This window comes from Paramormyrops kingsleyae, chromosome 7 (genome assembly GCF_048594095.1).
Source record: "Paramormyrops kingsleyae isolate MSU_618 chromosome 7, PKINGS_0.4, whole genome shotgun sequence".
Lineage (NCBI taxonomy): Eukaryota > Metazoa > Chordata > Actinopteri > Osteoglossiformes > Mormyridae > Paramormyrops > Paramormyrops kingsleyae.
This window is the reverse complement of record NC_132803.1, coordinates 9,014,639-9,027,531: the sequence shown is the minus strand read 5'-3', so window position 1 is coordinate 9,027,531 and position 12,893 is coordinate 9,014,639. Positions and strand designations below refer to the sequence as shown.

At 44.0% G+C, this 12,893-nt stretch overlaps 1 protein-coding gene across 1 annotated transcript; it reads left to right on the top strand.

Annotated features, from left to right (window-relative positions):
- Window positions 1–4,090: 4,090 nt before the first annotated feature.
- ppp1cc (protein phosphatase 1, catalytic subunit, gamma isozyme) lies at window positions 4,091–12,764 on the top strand. Its single transcript, XM_023808369.2, has 7 exons — window positions 4,091–4,314; window positions 8,041–8,172; window positions 8,914–9,144; window positions 10,240–10,344; window positions 10,624–10,847; window positions 11,240–11,374; window positions 11,554–12,764. The coding sequence occupies exons 1-7, from the start codon at window positions 4,260–4,262 to the stop codon at window positions 11,641–11,643; spliced, it is 972 nt and encodes a 323-aa protein (XP_023664137.1). The 5' UTR covers window positions 4,091–4,259; the 3' UTR covers window positions 11,644–12,764.
- Window positions 12,765–12,893: the final 129 nt, after the last annotated feature.

The following is a 12,893-nucleotide window of genomic DNA, read 5'->3' as shown; positions in this document are numbered from 1 at the left end:
TAATATTGTAGCCCCGGTGAGATCTGCGTATCCCGGCATGCTCGCGTACCATCTATAGTCCCAGTAGGTAATGGTTGTTGTTACTGTAAATGCTAGTTGAATTTCCTTATTGTGGCGTATATTTTTGCCCCTGTGTTATGCGTACCCTTTCCGATCCTCGCGTGTCCTTAGCTTTGTATAAATCTCCCACCGCGTGTGTACCTCCCTGTTTCGCTAGTGTGACTAGGGGTCGGATCGCGTGCGTGGTCATTTATAGTAATAAAAGTGTGTGTTTTCCCAGGCGACTAAGTCTCCTTATGCTTCTTTTTTTCCGTGATGCTTTGATATGCCCGAAGCAGCAATATGTTTACTACCGAGATTATTATTAAAGCAGGCTGCGATTTGTTGATCGGTTTGTAACGAAATAGAATGTGTGCATAGCGACTGTGGAATACTGTCCGCCGCAACTGCATGTCTATATAGTGCTGTTACACCTGGTGAAAAAAGTACACCAGATTGACTGCTTTATCATTCAATTACAATGAAAAGTCCCAGATGAAGCTTTTTAAAATTAGAAGGAAAAACAGAACGTGTGGAACAGAAATTAATGAGCAAATCTTTGCCATTCCAAGAATTAATCGTGCTCTGTGAGTTTGAATGAACTTGGGGATCTTTACAGTCTTAAAATGCAACCGGAAAATATAGCCACAGTGCCAAATTCCAAGGATAATCCTCCAAGGATCAGGAATAATTAGACGCCTTTATAAAATTATTACAAAATATGGTGCCTTACTTTCAAGCAAGTCTAAGTAGCTACTTTGAGAATCTAGAATATAGATCGCTATGTGCAACGTCGATAAAAAATGCTGTTGTGTTACACACGGCTACATTTGCATCATATAGTTTCGTAATTCATTGCTGGTAATTAAAAAACACGTTTATTGATTTCAAGGAATGCATACCCACTTTAGTCTCCGGCACTGAAACAGAAGGATATTAATCAGCCCCCACCCCAGCTTCCCCTTCCCCCGCACCATGGTCTTCCAGTTTTCCACATTTCGAGGGTTATGGATGAAATACATTGTCTGATTGGGAAAGTCCATCAGACGTTCGCTAGATTTACACAGGGCGCTTTTCCTCTACATTCCAATTTGTATGTTTCGAGACACACGTGTACCGAACTAAATTTAATACGACATACACACAGTATATACATATCATTGCGCATATATATATATGTGTGTGTGTGCGTGCGTGTGTCTATACACACTCACTGGCCACTACATTAGGTACACCTGTTCAGCTGCTGCTTGATGGAAATATCTAATCAGCCAGTCACATGGGGAGCACAGGTGATTTACGTGACTTTGAAGATGGCTGTGATGTTGGTGCCAGATGGGCTGGTATGAGTATTTCAGAAACCGTTAATAATCTGAGATTTTCACTCTGGGCGAAAATGCTTAGTTGATGGCAGAGATCAGAGTATCATGGCCAGACTGGTTCAAGCTGATAGAAAGGCAACATTACCTCAAATAACCACTCATTGCAACCAAAGTGTACAGAAGACCATCTCTGAATGCACAACACGTCGAACCTTGAAGCGGATGGACTACAGCAGCAGAAGTCGACACGAGTGCCACTCCTGTCTGCTAAGAACAGGAACATGAGGCTACAGTGACCATGGACTAACCAAAATTGGACAACGGAAGACTGGAAAAATGTTGCCAGATAAGATGAGTTTCAACTTCTGCTGCGACCTTCAGATGGTAGGGTCAGAATTTAGTGTAAACAACATGAAAGCATGGATCCATCCTGCCTTGTATCAACCTTGTATCAACGATTCTGGCTGCTGCTGGTGGTGTAATGGTGTGGGGGGATTTTTTCTCAGCACAGTTTGGGCCCCTTAGTACCAAGCGAGCATCACCTAAATGCCACAGCCTACCTGAGTATTGTTGCTGACCATTTCCATCCCTTTATGACTACAGTGTACCCAGCTTCTAATGGCTACTTCCAGCAGGATAATGTGCTATGTAACACAGCTCATATCATCTCAGACTGGTTCCTTGAACATGTCGGCGAGGTCACTGTACTGGAATGGCCTCCACAGTTATCAGATCTCAATCCCGTAGAGCACCTATGGGATGTGGTGGAACGGGAGATTTGCATCGTGAAAGTGCAGCTGAGAAACCTGCAACAACTGCTGCAAATATTTCAAGCCCTTTGACGAATCTATGCCATGAAGAATTAAGGCAAAAGGGGGTCCACCCAGCACTAGCATGGTGTACCTAATAAGATGGCCAGTGAGTGTATATGCATATCAAGACATTTTGGACAATTCTATGCTTCCAACTTTGTGGCAACAGTTTGGAGAAGGCCCTTTCCTGTTCCAGCATGACTGTGCGTAAAGCAAGCTCCACAAACTAGAATGGAGTTTGTGAGCTAGGCCTTCATGTCCAACATAAGTGCCTGACCTCACAAATGTTCTTCTGGATGAATGGGCAAAAATTCCCACAGACACACTCCAAAATCTTGTGAAAACCTTCCCAGAAGAGTGGCTGCTGTTATAGCTACAAAGGGTGGACCAACTGCATATGGATGTCAATAGATACAGAATGGGATGTCATAAAAGTTCCTGTAGGTGTAATGGCCAGGTGTCCCAATATGGTGTGTGTGTGTGTCTGTGTGTGTGGTTAGTGTGGTTGCTGCATGTGCATTCTATCACTGAATGGTAACGATATTTACAAATGCAAAATGAAACATAATTTCATGGGTTTAAGTAAATAATGAAGCTGAATCTGCTTTTGCAGTCATGTACTGCAGCCTTATAAGACAAAAAAGTTTGCACTTGGGTGCTGATTTGACAGTTTTTTGCAGGCCAGGAGGGGAAGATCCTTTTATGTAACCTGACCATTTTGTCGCTGCTAAACGGCTATGGCTGCTGAGTTGATTACTGGTATCTTATCATGAGACAGTGACCAGCTGTCAGTAAGGGTCCTAGCCAATGTGGTGGCCCCCTGCCAGAGGCAAAGTGAAATTGGCTGGCAAGTCCATGTCCCCTCAGAAGGGGGCGCTCTAAGCAGCCATCTGTGTCACCTACAGGATAGACCACACCTGCCAGCCATGCTTCCATTTTTTATGTTATAGAGTTTTGTGGTTGGTGGAGTGTTGATAGCAGCATTCTATCCCTTGTAGAAAAGAAGCTTGTTGTTCGATGTTATGGAAAAGCACAAAGAGAGGGAGGGACTAATGGGGGAAAGCTACTTCATTTTACTGTGAGGAATGGATGTTATTATCAGACTATTAAGCATACAGAGCATGATGTTATTTATACAGCTGTGACTGTATACCCCATTGCCCTCAAAGGCATCCCTGCACACTGTCCCCAGCCCAGCTGTAAGACCAGTCACATGGAGGGCAGATTCTCAAGCTGAGCATCTTGGTCCAAACCTCACACACTCTGCCTGGTTGGAGCAGGAGCCCTGTACAGAAAACAGGTCGAGGGGCAACAGGAATGCTGCTGCACACACTGCTGGGACTTGCATCTGAACATACAATTCTCAGAGAGCAAATGACCTATGAAATAATAATAATAAGTCTAATTAGCAGAAAAAAATGTACTGCAACGAATGTTTAAGAATGCATATTTGGTTTAAACAAAAACCAGTGTTCATTTTTATTTTTATGTTGTAATAAAGCATCGGTCCAGGATGACAATTTCAGTACCTTTAGTGACATCCGTTATTGACTTTTAATACAATGATATAAATATAGACACCATTAATAATTGCATATCATTGATATAAACATCTTCACCATATCTCCGTAATACTTGGAACCAATTCCAAAACATGCATCTGTGCACCGTAATATATGCGTCTAATAGTTCATTATATCCAGCTGGACGTGTTTCTTACAATAATAAGGGTATAATTTATATAAACACTGGCGGCACTCTTTTCCCTATCGGATAAGCAGCAAAACAGGACGTGGGACCGTATTTTGCCTGCATTGCACCTACCGCCAGATAAAATTAGCCGTCCGGTATTTCGAGGCCTTGAAGTATCACTCCGCTAGTCTGACGAAGCGCGCCTTCGACAGGCAGAAGCGGACGGAGGCGTAAAAGTAGTGCGGCCACCGAGCCCTTTTCCAACTGAGTGGTGCGGTCAGTCGGAGGCAAAGAAGCAGACCCTAAGCAAGCTGACCTTTTAAGTTTGTCTGTCTGTGTGTGTGTGTGTGTGTGTTTGTATAAAATATTTTTTAAATACAGTTGTTAAGGAGATATGGCCGATACCGACAAGCTTAATATAGACAGCATTATCCAGCGCCTTTTGGAAGGTAAGCTCGGTGCGCTTGTGGTGAATGTCGACCATTTGAGTGTTTTCCTCACCGGCTAATGATGTGGCTAACTATGAAGCTAGCACGCGCCGGTGTGTTGTCGTTGTGATTTATTTTGCGTACTGGTTAACTGGTTTTTTGTTAGCCCATTTTAAAACCTGGTATGATATTTCAGGAGAAAGTATCGGAATCGCGTATTAATGTTTCTCGCCGCCGTTTACAGTACGGCTTTAGCCGAGCCCGACAGCTAGCCGGCTAACTTCCCCGCTAAACACCGTGTCGGCTGAAATAACTCGAGTGTTACCTGACTGATTTTTCGTCCCTGTGTCGAATATTATTTCAGGCAACATTGATTTCGCTATTTCCCTGCCATATTATTTAAATGTACTTTTTAAAAAAACATTTCTGTACATCCGGCTGGGTGGGATGCTAAGCGTTAGCCTGTCAGTTGCGACGGATGACAGCGCCGATGCCCTGCTCTCAGAAGCTACACATCGCGTGTCTGTTGGTGATTTTCGTATGTTTCCCCACCTAATTTAATTTGTTGTAGATCTGAAGAGTCATAAAGTTGGTGCTCACTTTAGGTATGTTAATTAGGTTAGTTCGTTAGTTCGCTAGCCTGTTAGCCGGCCGTTGTCGCTGTTATCAGCCGGGGCTGTGTAAATGGCCCGTTTCCTCTTTTGTTGTACTGCCGATGCTGCACCGCTGTATTCTTCGGTGTAAAGCAGTAAGTCGTTTGTCTTTCTCTGAGGAGTTTTTCAGAAGGGTGGGATAGGCGAATATGGCAGTGTGGGGTTTGCAAGCTATGCGGTAGGCGCCGACCCAGTTTAATTTTCAGATTGCCCTGGTTTCAGGGTCCTGGATGCTATGCAGGTGTTCGGTGTCTGGGTTTGCAGAAAACGGCTCTTGTCACCGGGTTAGGTCGATCTGTAAAAGCACACACAGACTAACGCATTGGCGAGCTTTTTGCACGCTTCCCAATCGGTGTCTTGACTGGATATCTTTTACAACGGGGGTCACGCCAGCGGAAGACCTTCTCCGGTGAGGCGAGCGGGCACCTTGTCCTGCGAGGACTGGGCAGAGGTGGCTTGTTCAGTTCAAAAGCTTGTCTTGCCATCTCTAATGGCAGGGATGCCAGAGGGGCTGTAAACTGTAGCTACCCTTTGAAGACTTCACCCCAACTAGGCTGTGTCGCAGTCTGTCTGTGGACCTTTCCTTGGCTTGCCAGAAGGATGTTGTGCATTTTTAATGTGAAAACAATATAAAATGTAATGTAAAATTCTTTGCTAAGAATTCTCCATTTGCAGCTTGATACAATGGTCAGATCCCCTTCCCACGTGAGTCTGATGGCTGTTCCAGTTAAGCACTAGCATTACTGTGTTTCATCCTATTTTTTAACATTTTAAAAATGATCTACTCAGAAATTATTAATCGAAACTTGGAGTATTTACAGTGTTTGTTGCCGAACTATTATCTTGTCCATGCTTACTCCCAGTTTGTGCACCTTATGATGGCCTTTATTTTCAATCTAGCATTCAGTAAAAAGCTGGTAGGTGGAAAATGCTACTGTCTTGCATCAGACTGCTTAGGGTGAAACATTGTGTGTGCTTGCGGCCTTGCTGGTTCAACGGCTGTCACCCTCGGAGCAACAAATGGAGTGGAATGGAACTGGCACCATTTCTTCAATGAGGGGTGGGGCAGTTTCTGGGAATGCTCTTCTGCTGACGAGCTTGTTTCGGCTTCCATCATAAACCAGCAGTCAGTTTCTCGTGTGTCTTCGTGAAGGTTGGCAGGAATGGCATTGGTCACCACTCTTCTGGATCTTCTCCCTGAGCTTTTGTACTTTGACCTCTAATTACTGGCAACATAAGAAGAGTAACTGCTTTGTAAAACCTAATGTTTTTTTGTTTTCATCTGCCTTTTGATGTTGAGCAGCTCCAAACAAACAGGAAGTTCAACTTCTGTGTAATTAATAAATGGACTTGCTCTGTACTCTAGTTTGCTGCTCCATTGCATGATCACTTGCAAAATTTCATGTCTCACAAACGGGTTTTGATGCCACAGTCATGTACGCAGCTTATTTGGTGTCCAGTTAGTCATGCTGCCCCCCCAGCCAACAAACTACATTTTCATCTCTGCCTCACCAAGACCTAAGGGTATGAGGCCATATTTTTAAATCACTGCCCATCTTGTTGCTCTGTCACATTTTTTTTGCATTTATTTTTTAATGGCTGCAAAAATATTCTGATGCTTGCATGTTTTTGTCAAATAACCTTAAATGTGGAGCATTTGTCCTGTTACTGGCGATCGATTACTGACATGCATGTTCCACAGTGGTACTGAAGTAAATATCTGTAAATATTGGGCTTGGGTGTGAAAGTAACTGTTTTCAATTGCCGAACATTAAATATGTTTTTAATGCCGACATGAGTGGAATATTCTGGCAGCGTTCATCAATCATTCATGATGTCTGTCCTTTGAAACACGCTAGTGCCAACAATAAAACGGTGATGTTTATCTGCTGAATCAGGTTGTCAGGCTTTTGTTCAGAGTGACTTTCAGTTTTAGTGGCTCAAAGTGTGCTAATTTCCTGGAGCAAAGCGCGCATGTCACTCTGCACATCGAACTTGAACCAATGACCATTAGGTTAGAAGATGCTCTACCTTTACCTCTTTTCACAGCTACCTCTTTTCTTTTCTCTGCTTTTTTAAAAAAACATTCCTTTGTTTATTGTGTTTTTTCAGCGTGTTGATGCTCATAGTGTTTGTCAGGCTGCTGTGGACAAAGCTTTCTGTAGTCATGTTACATACTTAGTGTTTTGAATTAGCAAATACACACATACTGGACACACTCACTGGACAGCAAACTGCTTAATAATTCTTTGCAGCTTTTACTGTGCAATGTCACCACTAACTGTATTTTACTTGTGTGTTTTTCATAAATATTTTAGCATTATTTGGATTGTTTCCTGTACTTGGATTATGTTCTGGAAGTAATTGTGTTATATGTAATATGTTATGTTTACTTCTCACACACATAGATTAATTTCTACGGCACTGTATTCTGCTTTATGATAAGTGACTGTGTGGTGTTAGTGTTTAGTTATGATACAGTTACGTGGAAAAAGCAAAATCGTTAAAAATAAAAGGTGAAGTTATTACCCAGCCCCCCGCCACTTGTTCCCTGTGTAAGCTGATCATGAAACCTCATCATCATTCTGATGATGGTACTTCTGTTAATCCACAGTTGTCATTGGCTTGATGGCCTAATCCGCCCCTTATATCTCCTCTCCACCTCCACCCTATGCCACTGACAGTGAGAAGTATAATAACTGGTCGCACAGGCGCCAAGCCTGCCCCGTGAGCCTGCTGTAACGTGCACGTGACGCAAAAGGACGGGGGGGGGGGGGGGGGGGGTTATAATTAACCATTTATCTGGAGCCGAGTTCTTTAACTCCAGACACACCCAAGGTCATGTTCCATGGTAAAAGTGGGTTGTGTTGACCTATTTACCTAAATTTGTAGTAAGTGAACCTTTTATTCTATACTTAACTAGCGATGTTGTGGTCCCAATTCCCTAGCAGTAACACTTAACACGTGCTTAGACTGGTTCCAAGGCTACAGGTATGGGGATTGTCATACCTTTGGAGTATTGTCATACCTTGAGGTGGGCACTCTTCGTCATTACAGCTAATCTTCCTCTTTGTCTTTTGGTTGTTTGTTGTAGTGAGGGGGTCGAAGCCGGGGAAGAACGTGCAGCTGCAGGAGAATGAGATCAGAGGCCTGTGCTTGAAGTCCCGTGAGATCTTCCTCAGCCAGCCCATCCTGCTGGAGCTGGAGGCCCCCCTCAAGATCTGCGGTGAGTCTCGCATGCTGTTGCGTAACTGTGGGGGACCCGTTTTCCCCTGGACTGCTATGTTATACGGCTAAAGTGTACCATTTAGGGCCCCCAAGAAGCTGAAAACCAATCAAGCCTGGCAAAGGGTCGCATCACGCTGTTCACATGGTCTTGAGTTATATTCCAAAGAGCATCTACACGCCTTCTGCTCCACTATAAAATCTAGCTATATTAACGCTTATGTAATGTTACGTGTAGAATGCAGGAAGTTGCTATGGAGATAAAGGCATTTGCCAAGTGAATAAAAGCTGTTCATGATGAGTTGCCGAATCCCACTTCTTAGTAAATGATTGGAATCACAGTGGAGTTTTTCAGAAGTTTGGCTTGAGGCATTTGGATGTGATGCTGGGTTTGTTTGGGGCCTTTAAACGGCTGAAAAATGTTTATCTGACAAGCATGATACCTAAAACGGTGGATGGATTGATCATATATTCAAAAGTGGTCTTTATGGTGGAGTTTTGTCTGAGCTATGCCCCTATAAACATGTTCCCATCAGCATTGTTGTGACTTGGTTGTGAGGGACTGGCCTGAGAATGAGGATAAGCTTGATTGTATTTTCTCTTGGGTTTTTAGATCCCTAACCCAATCCCTTGTTTCCTGTCTATAGACAGGCCTCACTTGTACCCTGTTTCCCATAACTGTCATTAGGGCCAAGCTGATTTGGTGCAGGAACAAGCCCAGGCTGATGGCCTTTTCCCACAGGTGACATCCATGGGCAGTACTACGACCTCCTGCGGCTTTTCGAGTACGGTGGCTACCCGCCAGAGAGCAACTACCTGTTCCTGGGCGACTACGTGGACAGGGGCAAGCAGTCGCTGGAGACCATCTGCCTTCTGCTGGCCTACAAGATCAAGTACCCCGAGAACTTCTTCCTGCTGAGGGGGAACCACGAATGCGCCTCCATCAACAGGATATATGGCTTCTATGACGAGTGTGAGTCGCTGCATTATTAACGCTAGAACCAGAGGGTTGGATTGTCACGGGATAAAGGGAGAGTATTGTCTATTTTTAGATTATGGTGCCTTGCAGTAGGAAAGGAGTGATTTTTCTTTTTTTTTCCTCTTCCCCTCCCCCAAGAGAGACTTTCGTATATGTGTAATGGCACCTTCTCTTTACAGTAATGCTGCAGAATTGAAGCTTTGTAGAGGCCTATTACCATCCATAACTATACAGTTTAAATATGGAATTGTCCTGACTGCCTAAACAATGTACCGTATTTTTCGGACCATAAGACGCACCTAGTTGTAGGGGAGGGAAATGAAGAAAAAAAAGATTCTGAACCAAATAGTGTCCTACAATATTTTACGTCAACCATGTACAGTGAACAGTAGTCAACAGCAGCATTAAGAACCATTATCACTGTTATTAACAAATAAAGTCAGTACTTCAGTAGGAGACACTTCAGTAACAAAAAACTTTCATGTGTATGAATGATCCATTGACACCTGGCCACATCCCTCCCCCCTTTTATGGCGCTGAAGGGGATGTATCTGGATCGCGTTTCACCGTTGCGTTGTTCACCAAATTACCATGCGAATGCGATTTGAATACGCGCTAATGCAGCTATTTAGAATGTGAATAGCGATCTTCGGGTGACAGCGGTACTACACGCCCCCGATGCAGGTAAAACAAAGTAAGGGGACATAGTTAAATTTTTTGCCGATTTAACCTAATTTTAAAAACTGTAATACTTCCGACAATGGACGTTTTGAAATGAAGACAGATTACGGATTTAGCCAGCGTTTTTTCATGATTCTACATTAAGATTGAATAAACTGAAATAGACGCGAGAAGTACGCTGCGTCGCCAACTATCCATTCGACCCCAGAGGGTTAAAGCATGTGAGCAGAGCAATATTCGGACCATAAGACGCAGTGACTTTTTCTCCCCTCTTTTGGGGGAGGAAAAGGTGCGTCTTATGGTCCGAAAAATACGGTAGTTTCCACCTTTCAACAATCAGACTTGACATACTGCTAAACTTACTTGGTTTTCAAGTGCTGGATAACTGGAATGTTTTTTCCCCCTTAGGCAAAAGGCGCTACAACATCAAGCTGTGGAAGACATTTACAGATTGCTTCAACTGCCTCCCCATCGCAGCCATCGTGGACGAGAAGATTTTCTGCTGCCATGGAGGTAGGTCTCAGAGCAAATGTATTTGACTTGCAAGTCATTCTGGCTGTGAGATTTGTCAGAATCTGTAAGCCTGTTCACGGGTGAGAAACCTGCTTTGCCAGCTAATGGGTGAAATTCCTGTGACAGGATGATGCTTTTGTCCCTAAAGTGACCTTTCCTAAACACCAGGAGCCAGCTGGTGCTTGTTTAAAACATGACTTGTACCTTGAATGTGAAGCACTTGGAGTCTTGGACAGGGGTTGGCTAACACTCACTGGGTGACCCCTCCTCATTCCTTAGGCTTGTCACCAGACCTCCAGTCCATGGAGCAGATTCGTCGCATCATGAGGCCCACAGACGTTCCTGACCAGGGCCTGCTGTGCGATCTGCTATGGTCCGACCCAGACAAAGATGTGCTGGGCTGGGGCGAGAATGACCGCGGCGTCTCCTTTACCTTCGGGGCTGAAGTGGTGGCCAAGTTCCTGCACAAGCATGACCTAGACCTCATCTGCCGGGCCCACCAGGTGAGAGCTGATGGGCGAAGAGCAGCACTGGCGTCCCCCCCCAAGGAGCCGCTGTCACAGCACAGATCATTTTTGCAACCATAAAGTTTTACAGGAAGTTATTAGAGCTAATAAAAATTGCTCCCATGGCTGACATGTTAATTTGTTTGGTTGTAGATGTGTCTCCAGATTTTAATCAAACTTGGTCCCAATTCCCACCCTTCCTTTGTCTAGAATAGCAGATCTGACATCACATCAGATGTTACTCATTTCATACAAAGAGTCCAGTAGGGGGAGCTGCACTTAGAAAAGCTCAGCTCTGCAGAGACACCACAGTGCCTTGCCCTTCCTGTGCCAAATCCTTCTTCTCTATTTCTCCTTCACGTCCCGCTCCGGCTGACTCTGCGGTGCAGGTGGTGGAAGATGGCTATGAATTCTTTGCCAAAAGGCAGCTGGTGACCCTGTTCTCAGCCCCCAACTACTGTGGCGAGTTCGACAACGCCGGAGCCATGATGAGCGTGGATGAGACCCTCATGTGCTCCTTCCAGGTCCTGTCAAAACGGCACTCCGTACTCAGAAGTTTTCAGCCCTAGGGATCTGTGCTCTTCCTCGCGGCCCTTTAGGCAGGCTTGGACTTGTTCAGATGGTTGTTTTGTGGCAGACTGATTCTCATCAACATTTTTCTGATTTTTACTTTATTTAATCTCTACTGTTTTCTTTCCTCCAGATCTTAAAACCAGCTGAAAAGAAGAAACCCAATTCCAGCCGACCAGTGACGCCGCCTCGGAATATGGTCACAAAGCAAGCCAAGAAATAAGGGGGCGGAGGCTGGGAAAATTTTGGGGGGGGGGGCAGGGCAGGGCAGATGCTGCGCTGGACTCGTATCGTCCGGTCTTTGTCTGCTTGGAATTCTCCGGTTTCATGGTCACACAAACTGTCAGCTGCCTTTTTTTTGTATTTTTTTCTCCTCTCGTTGCAGCGACCAGCAAAGACCAGTATTCCAAGATAATGGGCAAAACTTTTATTGTTTTGTTTTTTTTTTACTCTGACTAAATGGCTGTTTTACCTTGAAAAACAAACTAAATTAAAAACAAAATAAAGTTCAGGTCTGTGAATTTGTCTGCCACATTTCAGCAGGTGTACCCCAGGAGGAGAGAGGACCATTGTGGGGCAGAGCTGATGCCTCCCACCCGTCACCGAACTGAATTTAAACGGTCGCATCACTTCTTTCTTATGGAAGAAAACACGATTACTTTTCATGTTCAGTGATAGACGCCCCCTACCCAGCTAGCTTCTCAAACCACTGTGAAAAACCCTTGCAGTTACCACATGTGAACAGCCTTCTCAGATTATAAATTTAGACAGTTTGCTTTTCCCCTCTTTTCTCCCAAAACTGTCAGGTATCTGAACTTCTTTGAATAAAGCAGTTACTATAATTTTTTTCCCCACCCTGTTTAAGTTCTGATTTTTGTAAATCATACCAACATTTTCACGGCTTTTAACGTTATACACTTTTGACTATGTAAGGAACACGTAGATGTAAGGAGCTTGTTCTGATGAGCTGGCTTTGATGTGTTTTGAATGCTGAATCCTGTGCGGGAATGTACAATGTGCGCGGAAATGACTGGCATGAGGAGCGATGGTGGATCTTTTGTTGCATGCATTTAGAGTTACAATCTCATTACATGGCATTTTCTATAATGAGGCACGCAAACCTTAGCATGCCTTAAGCTAAATGTAGCACTTCAGGTACTTGTCATTTTGCAACTCAAGTTCGGTAATTTTAAACCTTAAGTTTCATTTAAACGTTATATGATGTCCCATTTGAAACGTGCTGTATATAAGATCTTTTGTTTCATCTCGGCAATAACGTTTAAAAAGTTTACTCTATTGTACACTTCTTTAATAAACGTTTTTGAGTTTAGGGGGCATCACAAACGTCCAAGTCCTCTGTCTGTTTATTGGTAACACGAAATCGGGGGGGGGGGACATACAGGGAAATGGTCACCTTAAAACATCAGGAAGTGAAAGACATTCGCCTTTATAGGGTCTGAGTTAAAAGAGTTT

Coding starts and splice junctions, on each gene's coding strand:
- ppp1cc (XM_023808369.2), top strand. CDS start 4,260: ATGGCCGATACCGACAAGCTTAATATAGACAGCATTATCCAGCGCCTT. Junction 8,173..8,913: donor GGCCCCCCTCAAGATCTGCG/GTGAGTCTCGCA, acceptor CTTTTCCCACAG/GTGACATCCATGGGCAGTAC. Junction 10,345..10,623: donor GATTTTCTGCTGCCATGGAG/GTAGGTCTCAGA, acceptor CTCATTCCTTAG/GCTTGTCACCAGACCTCCAG.